The sequence below is a fragment of the Erinaceus europaeus genome, chromosome 6, assembly GCF_950295315.1.
Source record: "Erinaceus europaeus chromosome 6, mEriEur2.1, whole genome shotgun sequence".
NCBI classification, from domain to species: Eukaryota; Metazoa; Chordata; class Mammalia; order Eulipotyphla; family Erinaceidae; genus Erinaceus; species Erinaceus europaeus.
The window spans coordinates 23,169,805-23,192,951 of NC_080167.1; the positions used below are offsets into that span (position 1 = coordinate 23,169,805).

At 50.0% G+C, this 23,147-nt stretch overlaps 1 protein-coding gene across 2 annotated transcripts in view; it reads left to right on the plus strand.

The window, feature by feature from the left end:
• The window catches only part of BCR (BCR activator of RhoGEF and GTPase), a 148,554-nt gene that overhangs the window by 97,974 nt on the left and 27,433 nt on the right, over nt 1-23,147 (plus strand). For both annotated transcript variants that reach the window (XM_060193330.1, XM_060193331.1), the window contains exons 3-10: nt 14-118; nt 1,180-1,365; nt 9,359-9,466; nt 12,975-13,035; nt 14,187-14,239; nt 16,240-16,380; nt 20,566-20,687; nt 22,327-22,495. In XM_060193330.1, coding sequence (XP_060049313.1) covers nt 14-118; nt 1,180-1,365; nt 9,359-9,466; nt 12,975-13,035; nt 14,187-14,239; nt 16,240-16,380; nt 20,566-20,687; nt 22,327-22,495 — 945 coding nt within the window. The remainder of the gene's footprint in view (nt 1-13; nt 119-1,179; nt 1,366-9,358; nt 9,467-12,974; nt 13,036-14,186; nt 14,240-16,239; nt 16,381-20,565; nt 20,688-22,326; nt 22,496-23,147) is intronic.

Below are 23,147 nucleotides of genomic sequence, written 5' to 3' on the forward strand. Positions count from 1 at the left end.
ATTTCTCCTGCAGAGTGAGCTGGACTTGGAAAAGGGCTTGGAGATGAGGAAATGGGTCCTGTCTGGAATCCTGGCTAGTGAGGAGACCTACCTGAGCCACCTGGAGGCACTGCTGCTGGTGAGGAGGCCGAAGGGAGACTGAACAGGGCTGATGAGGGTGTGGGGTGATCGCTGATCATACGTCCCAGGTCCCAGGTCCCAGGTCAGCTTTCGGAGCCTGGCCTACTCCACCCTCCCAGCAGTCACTGACACACCTGCAGAAGTGGCGGCTGTCTCACTTCCATGGCAGTTGAACCTACTTACAGGGCAGTGGGATCCCAGTGTGAAACTCAGGTGCCATACCAAGTTGACTTAAACTTTTTTATTTTTAGCCACCTGGGAGGTGGTGCAGTGGGTAAAGTGTTGGATTCACAAGCACGTGGTTCTGAAAAGGCGAAAGATTTATGCACTCTGAAGAGAAACCAGAGTATATACAAGCATGTGATTCTGAGTTTAACCTCAGGCATAGCATGTGGTACTCTGGTTCTCATATTCTCTCTCTTAAATAACAAAATAAATCTTTTAAAAATATTTTTTTAATGGAACTGAAAAGTAAAAACATAGGACCAACAAGATAGCTCACCTGTCTTGAGGATAGGTGAGGGTATCTGCATTGCCAAGAGCTGTACCTAGGTTTGAATCCAGTCCTTACTACACAGGGGGAAGTTACAGTACTGGGGGTCTTTCCCTCTCTATGTCTCTGTCACTGTCACTCACTGTCTGAAAATGTCAACTCGGAGTGGTGGAGCTCTGGCGACAGACAGAAAAACTGAACAAAAAAACCCCACCCATTGAGAGTCGGGCTGTAGCATAGCGGGTTAAGCGCAGGTGGCACAAAGCACAAGGACCGGCATGAAGATCCCAGTTCAAGCCCCCAGCTCCCCACCTGCAGGGGAGTCGCTTCACAGGCGGTGAAGCAGGTCTTCAGGTGTCTGTCTTTCTCTCCCCCTCTCTGTCTCCCCTCCCCTCTCCATTTCTCTCTGTCTATCCAACAACAACTACAACCGGGGCAACAAAAGAAAATGAATAAATAAATGAATAAATAAATAATCACACATCACACCATCATTCTTGTCTGTGGTTGTGCCAGGCACTTGGCAATGGTGAACCTTCTCACCCATCACCTGTGCCTCTTTACAGCCCATGAAGCCTTTGAAGGCCGCTGCCACCACCTCTCAGCCAGTGCTGACAAGCCAGCAGATCGAGACCATTTTCTTCAAAGTGCCTGAGCTCTACGAGATCCACAAAGAGTTCTATGACGGGCTCTTCCCCCGCGTGCAACAGTGGAGCCACCAGCAGCGAGTGGGTGACCTCTTCCAGAAACTGGTGAGCAGTTAGACGCTGGGGTTCACAACTATGGGGGTGGGTGGCTGGACAGGAACCAGGCCTGACCTGTGGTCACTGGAGTGACAGTGGGGAGTGAGAGTCTAGGGTGTTTCTCACTGCTCCAGTTGCCAATTTAAGGAGGGACTGCACCTCAGCACTGACACTGCCTGGACCCTCACATGAGGCAAGTGATCTGGGCCTTCTCCCCTCTGCCCACCCCTGGGTACAGCACCAGCTCAGGTATAATTCTGTTCAGTTTTTATGAAAGTTTCCACTCCCTGAGTTGGTTCCTCTGTTAAGGGTGCTTTGGAGACAATGATGCTGCTTCCCAGGAGAGTAAGACTTGGGCACAGGACAAAGAAAGTGGGGGTACAATCAGAGTAAGCCTCATACTTGATTCTACCTGACTACTGACTGAGTTAAAGATGCTTGCTTGAGACACTTGGAGAATAAAAACATAAAATGGGAACAGTGCCATGGCAGAGAGATGTGATGTAGAGGGGCCATTTTTGTGCCCTTCTGCTCTTACCAGCAGCTGTTTTCAGAACCTAGAGGTAAAGTTAGTGGCAGCTACTTTGAAAGTAACCCCTTCCTCCTTATGCCTTGCTGGAATCAGGACTCGTCCTTGGCGACAGGAAGAGAAACCAAGGGGAGGCAGGCTTGGTTTGTATGAGGGAACCAAGGGACAGCCTGGCCTGGGATGTGGCCTGGCTCCTGAGTAGTTTGGCTCTGATATGAGGGACAAGGGAGGCTGGTCCCCATCTCACAGGGGTTGTTTCCATCCTTGCCTCGGTTCAACTGGGGAGACTGAGGAACCTGAGGTCACTTGCCTGAGCTGTAACCCAGGATTGACTATCTCTGGTAAGATGTCTTTCTCTATATGAGCCATAAAACTGAAGGATTGGATTTTTGGATGTTAGAACAAGGATTTCAGAAAGGCCTCACTGGGCCCAGACTGGTCAGGAATCCTTGACGGAAGCAGAAACCTCATGGCGGGGAGAAGCCCTCAATGAAAGCAGGTCAGTGGCTTCTCCACCCATTTCCTGACTGCCTGGCTTAAGAGGAAAGATCGTCAGGCCCAGTAAAATCAGTAAAATCTATCAATTGGGTGATGACAAGCACTGAGCAGGCCACACCCAGGACAGGGATAACTCCTTCATCAAGATGTGAGTAGAGGAACAGCTTGTTCAAAAGGATGAGACAAAAGATGAGGTAGCCCGGTGAGTAGAGTGCTGAAATTGCATGCCTGAGGTCCTGAGTTTGATTCCTGATATCGTACCTGCCAGAGTGGTGCTCTGGTTCTCCCCCCTCCACTCCATGTTAATAAGTGAATATTTCTTTTTTTTTTTTTTTTTAAGTGGACAATTAGGAGGCTTGAGAATGAAGAAGGAAATGAGCTGTCTCCACATTTGTCTTCAGCATGTTTGAAAGCCTCGCCTGTGAGGTTCATATGTGAAAAGGATTCCCTTCACCATCTTTTGTTTTTCTTTCCCCTCCAGAGTTATCACTGGGGTTCGGTGCCTGCACTACAAATCCACTGCATCTGCAGGCTATTTTTTCCCTTTTGTTGCCCTTGTTGTTTATCATTGTTGTTATTGTTATTGCTGTAGTTGTTGTTGAATAAGACAGACAGAAATCGAGAGAGGAGGGGAAGACCGAGAAGGGGAGAGGAAGATAGACACCTGCAGATCTGTGAAGTGACCCCCCTGCAGGTGGAGAGCTGGGGGCTCAAATTGGGATTTTTACTCCGGTTCTTGCGGTTTGCTCCATGTGCGCTTAACCTTCTGTGCTGCTGCCCACTCCCTCCCTCTCCATCACCATCTTTACGGGTCTACAACAGAGCATGAGTTGCTCTCCCCATTTGTCCTTGTTTCCTTAGTAACAAATAAGTTTAGTTTTTTTTTTCAATGTCTAAAAAACTGAAGGGAGAAACTTGTCTGTCTCTTTAAAGGGGGGTGGTACTGGGCAGGTGGCAAGCTTAGATGTGAGAGCTTGGTGCATTCAGAGATGCCCAGTGAGGAAGCCTCCTGAGAGAGTGGTCAAAGGCAGGGCAGACACACATGATGGGGGTTCTGTCTCCGGGGACCCCTAATCCCGACACCAGGTGGCCTCCTGGTATACATGCTCTTTTAGGGGTATTCTTACAGCCCAGAAAAAGCTTTTTCACAGATGGGTAGGAATGGTTGGCCAGAGGTTGTCTGACTCTGATCACTCGGAGCATGGCCCATAAACCCCCTCTCCTCAGGGATGCCCAGACACCTAGTTGGCTCTGTTCCTGGTGTTGCTTTGGCTCAAACCTTCTAGTCAGAGGTGTGGCTTTCCTGTCAGTGGTCCCCTCCCTCCTGTGTCCTGGGCTGCAGACACACTGGAGTCCAGTACCCCAGGCTCAAACACAGAGGCAAGGAACACATGATAGGCCTATGTTGTTATATGCTTGTAGCTTAAGACCCCTCAGGGGTAGAGAGTAAGAAGTGAGGACTGAGGAGACAGCGTAATAGTTATGCAAAAGACACTCATGTCTGAGGCTCTGAGGTCCCATGTTCAATTCCCAGTACCACCATAAGGCAGAGTTGAGCAGTGCTCTGGTCTCTGTCTGTGTCTTTCTCTCTCTAGTTCTCTTTCATGAAAATAAGTATGTCTGAGGGAGGGAGGGAGAGGGAGAGAGAGAGAGTTAGGAGGAGGGGAGGAGGAAGTGTGCTGATACAGCATTCCTCATCTTGGAAGCTCCCTTTCCTCTCCCTGTGTATGTCAGCAGGATTGAACCCAGTGGATTGTTTTTTGAGCTCAGTGGCTTTGACTCAGCCTACATCCTCCTGAGAAGCAGAGTCACAGCATTGAGAAGAAACCGCAACCAGCTCACTCTCCTGAATAATATTCTGCGATCTCTGCGAAACCTTTTTGGTTTTTGTGTTAATGGTCTGGCGAATGCTGAAATTTAGAAAGTTTTGCTGGGTGCTCTGGTGTCCTTGAGCTGCCTTTGTGGTAGAGCTGTGATGGCAAAACAACTGAGGAGAGAGTAGGACCCCCACAGTGGGAAGTTGTGCTAAGAGTGTGTGTGTGTGCACGCGTGCGTGCGCCTGGGTTCTCCCCAGAGACAGACAGGGTCCCTGTTCCCCTCCCTGTCATCTTAGCACAGTTGTCATTCCGTCAGGCTCTCCAGCTGGAAGCATAAGAACCAAAGGTGCCACGTTGTCCTGTCCCAGCGCTGGCACCTCTGCTTCACAGGAACATGTGAGAGCCTGATCCAAACCATCCCTTCACTTGCTTCCTGCAGGGATGCAGAGATGAGCTGCCTCTGCCTGGGTTTTGTTTCTGGCTAAAATGTTACCAGCTGAGCTGTTCAGTTTTTTTTCTAACTGTTTCAAGCTTCCAAAAGAGTTAAAAGAAGCCTATACGGAACTCCCTTGTACCTGATAACACAAATTATGTAACTTTCTGCTGCATTTGTTTTATCTTTATCCTTTTCTCTCCTATACATGTGGTTACACACACACACACACACACACACACACACACACACACACACACACACAGAATAATTTGAGAAGAAATGGCAGATTTTGGCCTTTCATCTCCACATATTTTAGTGTGTATTTGATAAGAATGAAGACATGTCCTCCTACATAGCAGAAAGAACAGATTTAGGACATTTCATTTTTATTTGTTATTATTATTTATAGGGCTTTTTATAGTGTTGTTTATGAGACAGAAGCAGAGAAGCAGAGCATCACTGGCACAGGTGATCCTGTGGATTGAACCAGTGACCTCATGCTTGACAGCCCAATGTTTTATCCACTGTACCACCTCCCGGCACCCTGATTCTATTATTTCATTATGTATCTGGGAATTTCTCTCTCATCCTTGGTAGCCGCTTGTGTTGTCTGGTTTGGGATCCAATCCAGGATCATGAGATGTATTTAGTTGTCACATATCATTAGTTTTCACCCATCTGTACTGGTTCCTTGGTCCTTGAGGACAATGGCAGTTTTGGGAAGGGTAGAGGCCATTTGGATTTGTCTGATGTTTTCTCAGTACTAGACTCAGGATCTGTGTGTCTGATGGAAAAACTAGCACAACACTGATGCTGTGTCTTTATTAAGGCTTCATGCCAGGAGGCATGTGATTCCCCTCCATCCCATTATCTGTGTAGCTGGGCTTTCAGTTAGCTGAAAACCTGGAAATGAGTGATTTGGAGGTTCTCAGAAGCTGTGTGGAGAACACACACTCCATGGGGGTGGGGATGGAGGAAAGGGGCTCTCCTCCCTTAGACACTGTATTCGTTTGGCTTGTTAGGGCTGCCACAGTCTAGGTGGTGTCTAGAACAGAAATCTGTTGTCTTTTCAATTTAATTTTATTTTTATTACCACCAGGATTATTGCTGAGGCTCAGTGCCTACACAGATAATCCATATCCATTTTCCCCTCTTTATTTGATAGGACAAAGAGAAGTTGAGAGGGAGGGAAGGCGAGAGAGAGAGAGAGAGAGAGAGAGAGAGAGAGACAGATGCCAGCAGCTCTGCTTTACCACTTGTGAAGCTTCCCCTCTGCAGGTGGGGACAGCAGCTGGAACCTGAGTACTTGCACATGGTAACATATGTGCTCAACTATCCTGCCCCAGAAGTTAATTTTATTGTTTTATTTATTATTTTTCTTTGTTGGGGGAATTAATGGTTTGTAGTCAACAGTAAAATACAGTATTTTATACATGTGTAACATTTTTCAGTTTTCCACATAACAGATCTTCCTCTGCCATCATGTCTCAGGATCTGTACACATCCCCGCCCCCCAACACCACCACCCCAGAGTCTTTTACTTTGGTGCAACACACCAACTCCTGTCCAAATTCTTCTTTGTGTTGTCCCTTCTGTTCTCATTTTTCAACTTCTGTCTATAAATGGGATCATCCTATATTCATCCTTCTCTTTCTGGCTTATCTCACTTAACATGATTCCTTCAAGTTCCGTCCAAGATGAGGTGAAGAAGGTGAATTCACATATTTAATAGCTGAGTAGTACTCCACTATGTATACATGCCACACCTTATTCAGCCACTCATCTGTTGTTGGACACCTGGGTTGCTTCCAGGTTTTGGCTATTACAAGTCGTGCTGCTATGAACATAGGTTTACACGATCTCGTTGAATGCTGGTAGGGATGTAAAGTGATCCAACCCCTTTGGAGAGTAGTCTGGAGAACTCTCAGAAGGCTAAAAGTGGTCCTACCCTATCACCCTTCAATCTCTCTCCTGCAGATACAGCCTAAGGAGCCAAACACACCCATCCAAAAAGATCTGTGTATACCTGTGTTCATAGCAGCACAATTTGTACTAGAAGTTGATTTCCTGACAATCCTGCAAGCTAGAATTCCCACATCAGTGTGCCAGCAGGAGTTTGTTCTGAAGCCTTTCTTGATTCACATGGCCACCGTTTCTCTGTGCCTTCACACAGTCATCCCTCCAAACACGTTTATATTCTAAAATATAAAGAATGTAAGAAGACCAGTCATATTTAAGTGAGATCACACCTTAATATCCTCATTTTGGCCTGATCACCCCTTTGGGGCTCATCTATTTAAGAAAGTGAGGTCCCATAGCTCTCAGCAGTCAGGGTTGGGACCCGAGCTCAGATGTCACATTCCAAGGTGCTCAGGGTTAATACTTGAGCATGTGATTTTTTTTTAATATTAATAAATTCTTATTTATTTATTTATTTATTTAAGAAAGGAGACATTAACAAAACCGTAGGGTAGGAGGGGTACAACTCCACACAATTCCCTCCACCCAATCTCCATATCCCATCCCCTCTCCTGATAGCTTTCCCATTCTCTATCCTCTGGGAGCATGGACCCAGGGTCGTTGTGGGTTGCAGAAGGTAAAAGGTCTGGCTTCTGTAATTGCTTCCCCGCTGAAAACATGGGCGTTGACTAGTCGATCCATACTCCCAGTCTGCCTCTCTCTTTCCCTAGTAGGGTGGGTCTCTGGGGAAGCGGAGCTCCAGGACATATTGGTGGGGTCTTCAGTCCAGGGAAGCCTGGTGGCCGGCATCCTGATAGCATCTGGAACCTGGTGGCTGAAAAGAGAGTTAACATACAAAGCCAAACAAATTGTTGAATCATCATGGGCCCAAAAGTTGGAATAGTGGAGATGAAGTGTTGGGGGGTACTCACTGAAAACTCTAGTGTACTTCTGCTTTCAGGTATATATTTTGCCCTAGTTTATGGATATGTGTGAACATATATGCTCTATCTCACGGAACCTGGTCTATATCTAGGTTTTGGGACTTTGTTAGGAAGTGAACCACCTGGGATGGAATTAGAGAATACTATCTAAGGAAAGGTCTCATCCAAGTAATAAAGCTGAAGGGTTGTCATTCTACACAGTCTGAGCTGAAGCATGTTGAGGTGGTGGCACTCGCTGCGTTGATTAGGTTGCGATCGGCGGATGCAATATTATTTGATATGAATTGGGAGAGGCATGCGGGAAAGTGGGCCTTACCTTAAGGTTCCAGGACTGGGGGAAATATAGGCTCTATAGTGGAAATGTGAGGTTCCTGCTGTCTTAGGGTTCAAGAAGACAATGGATAGTTATTGTTATCATCACATTATTTGGTAATTGGGTTAATTTTGAAGAGCATGTGATTTTTGATGAGACACAGGTCAGTAATGGCATTCCCTCAGGATTCGGCTCAGCTGTCACCTCTTTATGAGAGACATTCCTGCCCGTGTTGTCCAAGGTGCCCCTGTTCAGCTTTCAGCCATCTTTCATAGTCCATGTCTGTTCATTCATCTGGGGGTGTCTTTCCTGCTGACTTGTCACCTGCTAACTTGTCTTGTTTCCTGCTAACTTGTCTGAGTGAGTAGTGGCTGTGCACTCACTCACCAGGGAAGAAGGGAGGTGGGGAAAAGTGTACTCTGGCTTTTGGCCATTGTACTCATGGTAAAGAATCTGGTGTTGGGGGATGCAGCAACTTGTTGGGGTGAATATTCAGGAAGGTGCCAGATGGGGTCTCCTGCAGCTGCTCCTCTGCCCCCACCCCCGTGTCCTTAGGCCCTCTGGCAGCCCCTACATGGAGCAAGACCAGAGAACAGATAGTGCCCATGACTTCTGGCTTACTCAGCATCTGAGATTATCATCTGAAGAAACCATGAAATTCAATAGCAATGCAAATGCATGTTGAAGTGAAATTTCGATTCTACAGACCCAGTGCTAGGATTGGCAGCAAGCCTCAGGCATCCAGCTTTCAGGCCAGTGGGCTAGTGGGATTCACCATTATCCTTCCCAGAACCAGTTTCTCTATTTGAAGGCGACCCAGAGGTGGTGACTGTGTCCCTTCTCCTAGAAGTTGTCACTCAGCTTGAGTCTGAGCAGGAGGCTAAGTGAGGAGGTTATTTATTGATACCTTTGGTTTAACAGAAGACAAACAGTTCCTCCCACCCTGAATCCACAGGCCTCCCATCACAGCAGGCTGCAGTGTGACACCTGAGTTCCCTCACCAGATCTGGGCAGGGCTCATCTCTGTGAAGCAGCAGGCCCTCTTCTCCAAGGGTATCTGGACTGCGTCTTCCTTATGTGTTCAGTGTCTGACATGGACAGAGCACTGTGGTCACTGGAGGCCAGGGACCACCCTCTTTCCTGGTCTACCCCATGGTCCAGAATAAGAAGAATGTCAGATTCATCAACAACCTTGAACTTTAGCCATTGCTGGTGGCACTGCTTTACTGAGTGGGGTGGGAGGAATCAGCAGCAGAAGCGGTGGAAGGGAGCTGTACCTGCCCGGAGCTGTGAGTCACTTCAAACTGTCGCTTCAGGAGAGGAAAGTGTGCACTATGTGGGGGCAGCAGGTGGGAGGCAGCGGCACAGAAGCTGCACTTCCTGCAGCTCCTCACCGGCTGCTACACCTGCAGCTTCCCTGCAGCTGTGCCCAGGAGCCCCTAGTTCAGAAACAGAAGTCCTGCCACTCTTGCACCTGTCCCACACCTTCCTCTTTCCTCCCTACAGGCCAGCCAGCTGGGTGTATACCGGGCCTTTGTAGACAACTATGGAGTTGCCATGGAAACCGCTGAGAAGTGCTGTCAGGCCAACGCTCAGTTTGCAGAAATCTCTGAGGTATGTGTGATGCTGCTCAGACAAGCGCACCCCTTCCTTCACCTCCCACAGGTGGGCTGTGGGCTGGTTGGTAGGGTTGCTGTGACCTGGGAGAACAAGGTATACCAAGCAGAGGTCGAGTCATAAACTTCAGCTCTGTTTCCAGATGCCTGATTGGAAGGTGGGGGTGGGGGAGCTGGGGGAGAGGGCTAGTCCAGCGTAGGGAACACTACTAAAGTAGACAGAAGAAGCAGCCTGCATAGTACCCTGCATCCCCAGGGGCCAAAGCTCATGACTAGGGGATGCAAGGGCTCAGTTGGGCCCCTTCAGCATTCTCTTGTACCATTCTGCGATGACAAACATGCACATTCTTCCTGCTTAGCAGAGATCTGCATGTAAGAGTCCTGAGACCAACTTTAAATCTTGTCAGTAAAGAATGGAAGGAACTAACAACAACAATAATGACAACGACGATGATAAGCAACAAGGGCAACAAAAGGAATAAAAAAAAAAAAAAAAAAAGAATGGAAGGAACTGGGGGACCTTATGCTCTGTCCTCCTCTAGCCCGTCAGCACCTCCCTCCTTCTCTATTTTAGTTTGATAGGATAAAGAGAAATTGAAAGAGGAGGAGGAGGGAGAAAGAAAGAGACACCTGCAGACCTGCTTTGCCACTCATGGAGCATCCCCCTGCAGGTGGGGAGTAGGGGTTCAAACCTGGGTCCTTGGGCATGGTAACATATGTGCTCAACACCCCTGCTGCACCAGCATCTTGAGAACTGGGAGCTGAGTAGCTCTCCAAGGGGTCAAGACCAGTGTAGCTGTCTTCTGAGTCACCACAGGGAGGGGAACTCCAAGCTCTGTACCACACCAGGCCTCGGGAGAACTGGAAACTTCAAACCCTGGACTGTTAGTCCAAGAGGCCTCAAAAGACATCCTCTGATTCAGAGAGAGTAAATGAGCCCTTGGGAGTCTGGTGGCATTGGGTGTCATTTCCCTCTTTGTTTTGGGGTTGTAAATTATACTTGTTTCTTTTCCTTTTTTGGCTCCTCAGAGCTCTTACCTTTGCCACCAAAGATTCTGAGTGGAAAGACCTCCATGCAGAAAGGCACCACTGGAACTAGACACAGGAGTTTGAAATAGGGAGTGAGTCTTGCCCCCTCCCCCTTCTTCCCCCTTGCAGGGAGGTAGACCTCTGGTATTAGACTTGGCTTTGTTCCAGGGTCTCTGTGCCCTTTTGTAATTTGTCACGGGAGGTGGGGCATTGTGCACCCTGGTGCTGATGGTCTCCTGAGGTGATAACGCACAGAGAGGAGCCTGTGCGGTGTCCCACTTCCTGCCTGGGGCTGATGATGACAGACTGTGTGTACCCAAGGCTCCAGGCTGGGTTGTCCTGGGGCAGTTGCTCCATTCTTTCCTTGTCTGAGCTCATTCCCTTAGCAGATCCCCACAGCTCAACAGCTGGAATGTCAGGGCACAGAATCCCGAGTCACCTCGACAGTCTAGAGACCTAATTCTTTTCAGAGCAGGCTACCATTGAATAGGGTTGACTTCAGGTCTGCCTAGACAGATTTTCATGAAGGAGGATGGAAGTGGTGGTGGGATTTTTCCTGGGACCAAGTGTTCCCACTGACCTCGTGCAAGTGGGAATCTGAGCTGAGGTCAGGTTGCAGGAGGGGGGTGGCATCTCGGCCATCCCTCTGTGAAGCCGGTAGCCACCCCTCTTTGAGGCTTGGTGGCATCCATTCTCTCTCTCTCTTTTTTTTTTTTTTTTTTTTTTTGCCTCCAGGGTTATCACAGGGGCTTGGTGCCAGCACTACAAATCCATTCCTCCTGGAGGCTGTTTTTCTTTTCTTTTCTTTCTTTCTTTTTTTTTTTTTTATTGGATAGAACAGAAGGAAATTGAGGTGGGAGGGGAGGAAGATAGAAGGAGCAGGATAGAAACAGAGAGACACCTGCAGACTTGCTTTACCACATGTGAAGCGACCCCCTACAGGTGGGCAGCCGGTAGCTTGAACTGGGATCCTTGTGCGGGTCCTTGCTCTTTGTACTATGTGCGCTTAGCCCGGTATGCCACCGCCCAGCCCCCACATTCATCCATTTCAACCCATGCTTCCCAAAAGACCTGAGTCACCCAGGGTGAGTGAAATGAAGCCAAAGGCAAAAGAGACAGCCAACCATTAGCGGTGCAATGGGTTGTGTTGGGGTAGCAGGTCTTGGTTTAGCCCCCTTCTCAAGGATAGAGATGGAACAGAGGCCATTGTTCTTGTCCTGGAACCAGTTCTGAGAATGGAGCATGTAGCAGCCTCCACTTAGATCAGAGTAGTCCCAGCGGGGGTTCTTGGGAGCCCTAGTTCCCCAGGTAATAGATAACTGATAATCATACCCCTGTTGTTGCAAAGGGTTTGTGGGCTCAGGTCAGGTTGGGAAATACAAATCTCCCTGAGGCAGGACATCCAGAAACTCCTGAAGCTCAAAGATACTCAAGCATGGCCATGTCCAGGGAAGTACGGGACAGGGGCTACCTCCCAGGCTCACCGTGAGTGCGGCACCTGGCTTCTGCAGACTCTCAGGTTTAGCTGGCTCACACCCTCACACCCTGTTGAAGCTTCTGAAGCAGAATAATCACTATGTGGGTCTCCCAGCTCTCAAGAAAGGCACCCACATGCACGTGGTGGGCTTAAACCTCCATCCTTTTCCATCTTGTGATGCTTCCTATAGCGTGGGAGGTTGGGGATGTGATCTCTGAGCCCCTTCCCAGCGCTGTGCTGTTTTTGTTCAGAAGCCTAGTACTGGGATTCTGACACAGAAGGGTCTTTTATTCTCATTTTTTTTCTCTGTGCCTTAAACCAAATCAGTGATGCCTGTGATGTAGTTCTGTGGAAGCAGGTCCTACCCACTAAAGAACTTCAATAATCCTCGAGCCTTAAGGCCTTGTTTATTAGCAAGTGTCTTTGCAAGACTGGAAGCAGGGGTGGTGGAAGTAGCAAGTGTCTTTGCAAGATTGGAAGGATAGCAGATCACCTTGGTTGTCTCCAAAGGTGAGTGATCTTTCTACCCAACAAGCCCTATAGACTACATTCTCAGAAACAGTCGTTTACATTCAGGAAGGGCAGTTTGCTGATTCTCTTATGTCATCAGTTTTCAATCGGGGATAAATCTAACTTGAGTTGCTGGCAGTTGTAGGATGTTTCTCACTGTCACAACCACACCTCTAGGTAGTAGCCAGGGCTGCTGGCTTCATCCTGCGATGCACAGGGTAGCCCTCCCTCCCCCGCCAATGAGAGAATTCCCAGCCCCAAGTATCAACAGGGCTGAAGCTGAGAAACTGTCCTCGGTGAACTGTGGCACCCAGGGCAAGGTGTGTGTCAGCTCGTCTCACTCTTCAAGCCTGTGGCCCAGACGTGCCCCCGTGTCTGCTACCCCTGTGCTCTTTGCAGTGAAAGGAGGATAAGGATGTTCCAGACCCAGGAACTGTTCTGCCATATCAGAGCTGTTGCCCCATGAAAAAGCATGTTTTCCTCTTTTCAGAACCTGAGAGCCAGAAGTAACAAGGATGCCAAGGACCAGACGACCAAGAATTCTTTGGAAAGTGAGTTCTCCGTCCTGAGGCCTCTCCCTGTGGCTTCAAGCTCGGCCATGACAAGCAGACAAGGGATTTGCTGGAAAAGCAAACAGAGCACCCAGTTGGGTCACCCACGGGTATCTCTGTTGCTCCAAACCCCCAGCAATGAGAGTGGGGACAAGGGCACAGTAGGGTTGGAAGTTCATGGTCAGAACCAGCCTGCCACCAGGAAGAACGGCAGGAGTTAGCAAGTGTACACAGACCAGGCATTGCCGGGCGCATAAGTTGGCATTGTGTTGTCTCCAGTTGTGCTGTAAGGATGATTTTATTTCCCCACCTTTCAGATGAAAGAATAGGTCTAGAATGGAGGTGATCTTCTATGTGGAGCACAGATGCCAAGTGGTGGGTAGGGTTGAAGGTAGTATTGCTAGCTGCTAGGCCTGTGTGTTGAGCTTCCTCCCTCTAGACAGAAGGTGATATCAGCAACGGTAAGTCACTTCCTACTTCCGGTTGTTAGGATACTAGACTCACAGAGAATAATAGACTTGGCTTCACCATGCTCTGAGCCTCAGTTTCTCCACCTATAAAATGGGCATGACAGTGTGCACTGTACGTAAGAGAGTCAGTCACATGAGGAGATGGCTCTGATCTGTGTGAAAATGTGTATTTAAGTATTCCTACTGGTGATGGACCAGGCTCACCATTGTCCTCACAGGGTAAAGGGATCAGCTGGGACTTGGAGCTCCCATACTTCTGGAGCCCAGGTAGAGCTGAGAAATTTGCTGACTCTGACCTTCAAGCTGTCCAGGAGTAGATGTTGAGAATAGCCTGCTGGCCCACTTCTGGAGGGCTCTCTGGGTTGGAGAGCAGCTCTCTCACCAGGGTGGGGACCCTCCCCATCCTCTCCAGACCCAGGAGGAAGGGCCATCAGCGTTGAGCCCTTTGGGGGCTCACTGAGCTAACCATGCAGATTCCAGCTCTGACCAGCTTTTAGTTTCACAAACTGAACACTCAAAGCCACGTGCTGTGGATTTGCTCTTGTGTCTGAATCTGCTCTTGTCCCTGGGGGTGTGCCCTTGGGGTGTGCCCTTGTTCCAGTCCTTATAGTGAGGGTGGGCATGCGGGCAGTCTGCGTTTGCCACGTGTGCCCCCGGCTCACCCTGCCCATCTCTTCGCAGCCCTGCTCTACAAACCTGTGGACCGGGTAACGCGCAGCACGCTGGTCCTGCATGTGAGTCAGCCCATCCTCGGCCTCCTCAGGCCATGGCAGCTGCCTCCTGTGGTGGTCCCCACACTGTCCCTGCCCTCAGACCTAGGCCCGCTAGCCCTGGGGTTCTTGGCTTCTGCTGCCCTGGGCCTGACACAGATGCTTGCCATCCATCCCCTTTGCTCACAGTTTTCATGAGCTTGCAGAATTGAGATGCCTCTGCTAAAGGTTCTTGGGTGGAGGTGGGGTAGAAGGACACACAACGAGCTCTCATGTCTCAGGTGTTTTTTTCAGGGGCCAGAGGCTGGAAGAGGGAGGCCCTGTCCATCCGGGGAAGACCTTATGGTTTCATCCAGCAAGGTGGATGGAGAGGGGCATGGATGGTGGATGTGTTTCAGGCACCACAGCTTCCTCTCCTGGGGAGACCCTGAGAGGAGGGTGGGTGGGGAAGATCTTACCTCAGTGGGCTCACCCCTGACAGCAGTAGGGATTCACTTAGTTCTACTGCCTGGGTGGCCCTACTCATAGATATTTAGAATATGTTGTACTTTTTTTTTTTTAATTTACCACCAATTCACAGAAATGCTTGAAGTTTCTATTTCTCTTCCTACTTCCTCCTTGTAGAAGATCCCACCACAGGGTTCTTTACACTCGTGTTGGCATATGTGACCATCTTTTTTTTTTTAATCTATCCAGAAAGTGTAAAGTTATACATATTTCACACTTGATCCTCCCACCCCTTAATATTGTGGAGATTGTTCTGCTCCAACCCAAGCTCCAAGCCCCAAGCATCCTGCCTTGCCTTGCCTCGCCTCCCCTCCCCTCCCCTGCCCTCCCCTCCCCTTCCCTTTTCCTTTCCTTCCCTTCCCATTTCCTTCTCTTCCCATTCCCTTCCCTTTTCCTTCCCTTCCCTTCCCGTCCCATCCCTTCCTTTTTCCTTCCCTTCCCTTCCCTTCCCTTCCCTTCCCTTCCCTTCCCTTCCCCTTTCCTTCCCCTTTCCTTCCCTTTCCCTTTCCCCTTCCCTTCCCTTTTCCTTCCTCCCTTCCTTCCTTCTTCCCTTTCTTCTTATGCTATTTTTTTTTGGCTCTGTAGTATTACTATCCCATAATTTTGTTCTATCCTCTGACTAAGAAGTTATTGGATGGATGCAGGAACTGGTGTGTGGCTCAATGCAGTCTCTGAGGCCATATATCCATATGTACTTCTGCCCTAATTTTCTCAAGTCTGTACAGCTTCCTGGGAGTGGCGTGGGGGCCCTGCCTGTCACCACCAATCCCAGAACCTTCCTCCATGCATATGTCCTCGCAAAGGGAATTTTGTTTCTATGAACTGGGGAGCTGTTGACCTTGAGCATGAATTATGTGCTCTTTGAATGGAGAAAGAGTTGCCCTTCCCATCTCGATTTGGAAAAAGACTTAGGCTCTTATCGAAAGGAGGAGGAGCCAGGAAGGTCCAGGGCTTCCTCCTGACCTTGCACAGACTAGTTCTTCTAAACCTGGCCCAACTCTGCCCCCTAGGGGACAAGAGGCAGTATCCAGAGAACATCCTGATGGTCTTCACTGCAGATATGGGGTGTGGCTGGCATCTAGTGAGTGGCTAGAGGGTGGTGCTAGACATCCTGAGGTTGACCACACCACACCACACCACACCACACCACACCACACCACACCACACCACACCACACCACACCACACCACACCACACCACACCACACCACACCACACCACACCACACTGGCTTATCTGACCCAGAATGTCACCCATGACAAGGTGGAGAGACTGTCTTCTAGCAGAAGCCTCTCTCAGCAGTCTGCAAGCAAACCACACTTGTTTTTGAGAGTGTAGTTCAGGCCCTTCTTCCAGAATGGTGTTGTCACTAACACAGAGCCCCAGCCCAGGCTCATCCTAAGGGGTGGTGGTGATGCCAGCTGGGCCCTAGAGCCCCTGGGTCCTACCAGACCTGCCCAGGGCAGTGGGTGCCAGGGCTGCTTGTGCCCTCTGACTCATGTCCTTTACCTGATGCAGGACTTGCTGAAGCACACTCCCTCCAGCCACCCTGACCACCCATTGCTTCAGGATGCCCTCCGTATCTCACAGAACTTCCTGTCCAGCATCAACGAGGAGATCACACCCCGCCGGCAGTCCATGACGGTGAAGAAAGGGGAGGTGAGTTGGGTCTGCCTGCCTGTGGAGTGGAGGAGAAGGGGCCCCATCTGATTTCCAGCAGATGAGTGGTGCCTGGACAGTTCAGCCTAATGTGGGTGGCTTTTTACCTTTTGAGGTCTCTGACCCCTGACCCCTGACCCCTGTCAGAGAAAGCCCAGTCCTGACGCCGGGTGTCAGGGGCTGCAGGGAGTACGCCTGCCTCTGCTACCTTTTTCTCTCCATCACCGAATGCCCTCTGTAGGGCTCCATTTCTTTATCATCCCACACCTTTGTCAGCTCAGGATCTCCATTGGGCAGTTGAGGAGAGTGGAGGAAAGCAGTGCTTTGGCCTCCTTGCTGACAGTTTGCCCAGATCTAACCAGAAATTGGATTTGCTTCAGCAATAGCTCCCTTTACTGGCTGGGTTACCTCCTGCTACCCCCAACCTCTTTTCCCTCCTGGGATACCTGCTTTTCCTCTTTTGTCCACTGTTCTTTTTGAGAACTCTGGCTGCCTGGGAATCATATGCACAAATCCTTTTCCTTCTTTCTTTCCTATGGGGTGTGTGTGTGTGTGTGTGTGTGTGTCTGTCTGTCGCCCAATTCCATCAAGACTTTCTAGAGAGAAGGGAATTGAGGACAGTCATTTGTCACCTGGGAGTCTACAGCCAGGCCCATGTCCCTGTGTCTGGCACACCGTGACACACCTTTACACACCTGGGCCGATCCACCATGGGACTTTTGGGATGACTCAACAGGAAGTGTAATGGGGCAGGGGCTCTTTATCTGTGTCCCTTTCCCACCACCATTTGGTATGCCAACCTCAGTATGCCAACCTCACTTTCCCAGTGAGGGACATCACTGGGGTACCTCAGCTGAAAAATGGGGCAGGGGAGCTAATGGCCAATGATGGGTTGTGAGTCTGACGCACATGCACCCTCATGCAGAGCTTTCTGTCCTTGCATTCAAGAGGCACAGCTTGATGGTGCTGAGCTGTGCCACTCCTGGGGCAGACGTTGCTAGCACTCAGCAGCCTGGGTGTCTTCAGCAACCCCTTCTGTGCTGCCCAAGCCAGTTGGCAAATCCCTAAGCAGTAGGAAGGAGGCCAGAAGAGCGGTTCCCCCACCTGGCTTTGTCCTGCCCTCCTCATTTAAAAATGCCCTTCTTCACAGACTTTACTAATAGCAATGCTTAGAGCCATTGTCCCCTCCATGGGGTTCTCATGAGGCTCAGAGAGTTTTGAAGCAAGTGAGAGACTATATGAAAATAGAGAGTGATGACTTCTGTGAAGGAAACAGTGGGAGAACACCTGGTGTGCCGCCAACCAGAAGTTCCATAGGTTCCCAAACTTGAGAAAACCCTGTTTTTCCCCCATGTGTCCCATCTCCCAATTTGTCATGTGATGTTGGTTACCAAGTTTCCGGAAGGGGGGAAAAAAGAACAGCTACTGCGTTCCCCTGACTCTTGGAGGTCACAGGCCTTCTCACAGTTTGCAAGTGAGGAAACTGAGCATCAGAGAGGTTGAGTAATGTGTTCACAGCCACATAGCCACTAAGTAGCCAAGCCCAGATGTGAGACCAGATGTCCCCAGCCGCTGAATGCATTTCAAGTAATCCCTCCACCAGGGCCTGGGCTCCTTTCACAGATTTGCTGGCATCATGGCTGCTGCCTCACTGGGAAACCCCCTCACCCATTTGCTAAATGGTTTCTGTTCTGGGACATTGCTAGGCCTATGGACTGGGTAGGATTCAGAACCAAGGCCCAGTCATTCAAGGGGATCAAGAGCAACTGTGACTTGGAGTGTGGGATGTCTCCCAGTTATAGAGCCTACACAGAGGTCAGCAGTGCTGTCCATTGCCCATACATGGACACTGCACCAGCTGAGCAGGCACCCAGCAGGGTGGAAGGTGTGTGGGGATGTGTCAGGGTACCTGCGGCTGTGGGTCCTCTCTTAGAAAGATGAGGGTTTGCACAGGCAAGGTGTGAACCTACCTGACAGATCCCGGGGCTACATTGCAAGCCCCAGAAAGACCTATGTGCTCCCCACAGGCAGTCCTGTGTGTTCTCAACACACTGGGGAGGGGGTGCTGACTGCCTTGTATTGAGTTACCATGACAATTTTTTTTTCTATTTTTCTATGCAAAAAATGTATCTCACAACTTTTCTGACAGTTCAGTAGAAAGCAAAGATAACAGCTAAGGTGAGACTTCAGTAGACAGACAGACATAACTGTGGATAGGGGGCCCCACCTGAACCCTTTAGTGCTGAGGCTCTGGGAGTTTGAGGCCGTATCTGAGCTGGTTGGAGGGTGCCCTCTGGTGGTGATTACCAGAAGTTCAACTCCTTTTAGCAGGACTTTTAGCTGTTACTGTCACCGTCCCCACCTCCTGACCTGGGCAACCCTCTACCTTGTCCCTGCTGAGCAGCTGTCTATCTATTCATTGTTCAAGGACCTCAGTGTCCCAGTACCTTTTCCAGATCTGTTCCCCAATGCAGGCCAAGCATTTGGTTTTGCCCCAGTGTCTCCCTAGCCTGCGGAAACTTCTTCAGGTGCACCTACATGCTTGCTGTGACTCCAGGCAAGCCGTCTGCCCACCGCAGGTGGAGTGGGGATGAGTGACAGCTATGACAAAAAGTCACAGCCTTCCATTGCTTCCATTCATGGTCTTGCCAACACCAGCTCTGTATAATCATTATCTCTCTAAGGCCAGGGGCTATTTGATTATTGTAAGCCAAACAACAACATTTTACAGTGATGTGTAAACTTTCAGACCTGGGAGTTAATAGAACATAAGCCAGACTGCACTTGCTTCTGGTTGGCTCTGCTACTTCTGGTAAGTTTGGGGGGGGCAGTGGATCCGTCCCCCAAGAAGACTGATGCTGCAGGTGGTGACACAACCCAAAGTGGATCTACTGAGGGCATGGGGAAGGAGACTGGGGACAGGTGTGGCCCCTGCTGGGTGGGTACTCTAGTGTGCCGTGTGCCGATCACCTGACCATTCCCCAGCCTCCTCTCTCGTGGTCCTTCCCTGTTGCCTGGTGACTGGGTGCGCAATGTGCCACTGACGTCTCTTCTCCGGGCTTATAGGCGCTCGAGGGAAGAGATTCTTGAGCCTCAATATTGACTGTGTGCTGGGGTGAGGGGCAGTTGGGCGGGGGGGGGGGGGGGTCCCTAAAGTTCAGGTCTCTCATCTGTGAAATAAACATAAAAACCAGCTCACATGTGTTGTACAGTGAACAGGAGCAGGCTGCGTACTCACATAGCACATATGAAGTGTGTTTAGGGAGGCCTTGGCGCCAGCCTTCATCTTGTCTGTCCTCAGCACAGCACAGTGCTGACTTGAGTTAGGTGCCAGGCTGTTTGTTGAGTGACTTGCCAGCTTGCTTCCGTGAAGCTATTTTGCAACCTGTGGAGCCACGACAGCCAGTGGGATATTGCCTTTTAGAGGAAGCAACAGGTGCAGAGACAGACATACAGGGCTAGCAGGGGGCTAGTACTTCCCATTCCCCTATTCCTAGTCTCATGTGCCTTGGGAAGCCAAGCTCGGGGTCAGCTGACTGGCCTGGGCTGCCCACCTCAGGCTGCAGGTGTCTGGGACCTGCTCATAAGTAGGCACTGACCATATGGGTCCCCTCTTCCCTGACTGTTGTGATCACTCCTCAGAATGCTCCCATGCCTACCACCCCTTCCTGCTTACCACACTACCCAGCCCATGCTCAGAATGCCAGTTTCTCTCCCAAGATCTCCACTGATTTGTTTGTTTTTAGAGAGAGAGAGAGAGAGTGAAAGAGACCACCGCACCAAAGCTTCTTTTAATATTCTGAGGGCCTTGCTCCAGCCTGGGTCACACATATGGCAAAGTGGAGAACTATCTGAGTGAGCTTCTTTGCTCATGAGATGTCTCCTCATGATTGACCCTTGCCCATTTTGGGTCTCCCAGAGGTCCTTGCTCAGAGGGGTCCTCCTGTTGTCATTTTCACAGTGGACAGTTGACTTGGTTGTAACCCTCACCCCACCCCAGCTTCCAGGTGTCACCTCTCCTCCAGTCAAGTATTCAAGAGGAGTCTAGAGACTACTGAACAAAATGGAGTGTGCATAGTGTATGATTTACAGGCCAGTGAGCTGGAAAGAATGTTCTAAAAGTGGGTTGGAGGTGAAGGGAGTGAAGACTGACCCGCCCCCTCACACCAGCACCCACCCCCACAGCACCGGCAGCTGCTCAAGGACAGCTTCATGGTGGAGCTGGTGGAGGGGGCCCGTAAGCTACGCCACATCTTCCTGTTCACCGACCTGCTCCTGTGCACGAAGCTTAAGAAGCAGAGCGGAGGGTGAGCAGCCCTGGGGCCCACCGTGGGGGGCGGGGAGGGCGGGGAGGGTGTAGGGGATTTCCTTCATCCGTGGAGGAAACTTGGTTCTCCCTGCTTCGGATGTGATGCTCACTGATGCCAGGATGTTGAGTTGTGCCCCATCAGGAGTGGGTGACAAGTTAGGTGGCTTCAGTGTGTGGCGCAAGCCAGGGTTTGGGGGTGGGTGCCTCTTCCCTGCTCTTAGGTAGACACCACTAAGTTGTTGCGGTTGGCTTCAGATTTATTCTCAGTATTACCTTGTCCCCCACCCCCAGAAGATCACCCAGGCTGCTCAGGCTGCAATAGGGTAAAGAAATTCACTTTAGGGGGTCGGGCGGTAGCACAACAGGTTAAGTGCACATGGCGCAAAGCACAAAGATCGGCATAAGGATCCTGGTTCTAGTCCCCGGCTCCCCACCTGCAGTGGCCGGGGGTCACTTCACAAATGGTGAAGCAGGTCTGCAGGTATCCTATCTTTCTCTCTCTCTCTCTCTCTCGCTGTCTTCCATTCTCTCTCCATTTCTCTCTGTCCTATCCAATAATAATGACATCAATAACAACAACAAGAATAACCACAACAATGATAAAACAACTAGGGCAACAAAAGGGGGAAAAAATAGCCTCCAGAAGCCGTGGATTCGTGCAGGCACTGAGCCCCACCAATAACCCTGGAGACAAAAAAAAAAAAAAAAAAGTTCCCATGAGAGAGGTGGGCTGTGCACATATGATTAAATGCATCTGTTATAATATACAAGGGCCCAGGTTTGAACCCCCCAAACTGCAGGAAGGGATACCTCACAAGTGGTGAAGCAGAGCTGCGGGTGTCTCTTTCTCTCTCCCTGTCTCCGCCCTCTTGTCTCAGTTTTTCTCTGTCCAATAAAAATAGAAAAGAAAAGGGAGGGAGAAAGCGTGGCTGCTAGGAGTGGTAGGTTTGGAGTGCTGGCACTGAGTCCCAGCAGTAATCCTAGTGGCAATATAAAAAATAAGTTAAAGCACCTGGTTAAGCGCTCCTATTACAGTGCACAAGGATCACGGTTCAAGCCCCTGGTCCCCGCCTGCAGGGGGCAAGCTTCACGAGTGGTGAAACAGTGCTGCAAGTGTCTTTCTGTGTCTCTCCCTCTCTGTCTTCCCCCTTCCCCTCTCAATTTCTCTCTGTCTCTAGCTAGTAAATAAATAAAATAAATAATAAATTGTTTAAAAAAGAAGAAGGTCACAAGGGAGGAACTAGTAGTGGACTCTTCCGCTTACTGTGTCTCCATACTTAGTGAATTTTATCAGAAGAGAGCCTTCACTTCCCTGTTTGTCAAGGACAGATGACACAGGTAGATCTGTCTGCAGCCCCTCACACTCTACCACTAGGGGACGCTGCAGCCTTACCCTGCCTGCTATTGATTAGCTTTGATGTGTCCCCACATCAGACACCGGACAGGGTGACTTGTGCATAATGCACATTCCCAGGGCCACCAGTTTTTGTTGGTATCCTTGTCCCAGCCTGTTGGACGGACACTGGGTTGTAAGTCCATCTAAGTCGTGCTAGGAACATTCGAGTTCTCTGGCTCTGGAAAGCAGTGACAGCGTTGGGAGGCATTCCGCTTGCTAACATGTCCCTTCCTCCACCCAGCAAAACCCAGCAGTATGACTGCAAATGGTACATCCCGCTCATGGACCTCAGCTTCCAGACAGTGGATGAGTCCGAGGCATTACCCAACATCCCCCTGGTTCTGGACGAGGAGCTAGATACCATGAAGATCAAGATCTCCCAGATCAAGAATGACATCCAGAGGGAGAAGGTGGGGCCGGCTGGGTGGGGCCAAGTGGCTTGAGTGGGCAGAACATAGTTCGTGGTGGCAGGGGGCAGCATTGCTAAGAATTGGGGCCATTTCCATTCTCTAAGGCCCAGTGAGCGCTGGGCATACCTGCTAGGCTGAAGTCATCCAGACGTGGGCTGGAGGCAGTGTCTACTACCCTCTTAGGATTGATGGGGAGTCAGTCTCAGTTGAAGGGTACAGCCCTTCCAAGTTGTTCTAGAGTGCTCCAGCCAGCCCCTGGCTGTTACAGAGATGTTTAGAAGACTGAGGGAGCAGTGGAGATGAGGCCCTCTAGTGGAACATCAGCCTAAGCCAGCCAGGTAGCATGTAGACAAGGTAGGTTCCACAGAGGTTGGACCTAAGTCCGAGGTGCCTCGCCTACCAGCCCAGCCTGCTACACACGAGCACAGCCGGTTGAGGAGTGTTATAGAAGCCCAAGACCTACATGACACTAAGTTGATTGTTCATCCGGGAAGGCGTGTGACCTTCATAACAGTGTCCCAAGGCAGAGTGGGAAACTATGGTTGTGTCCTTTCTCTGCTGCTCACACCCACAGTGCCTCTCTAAGGAATGGAGGGCCTTCAGGAGGGAGGGCACAGAGCAGGTGGAGTTTCCTGATCTGGGAGTGCAACTG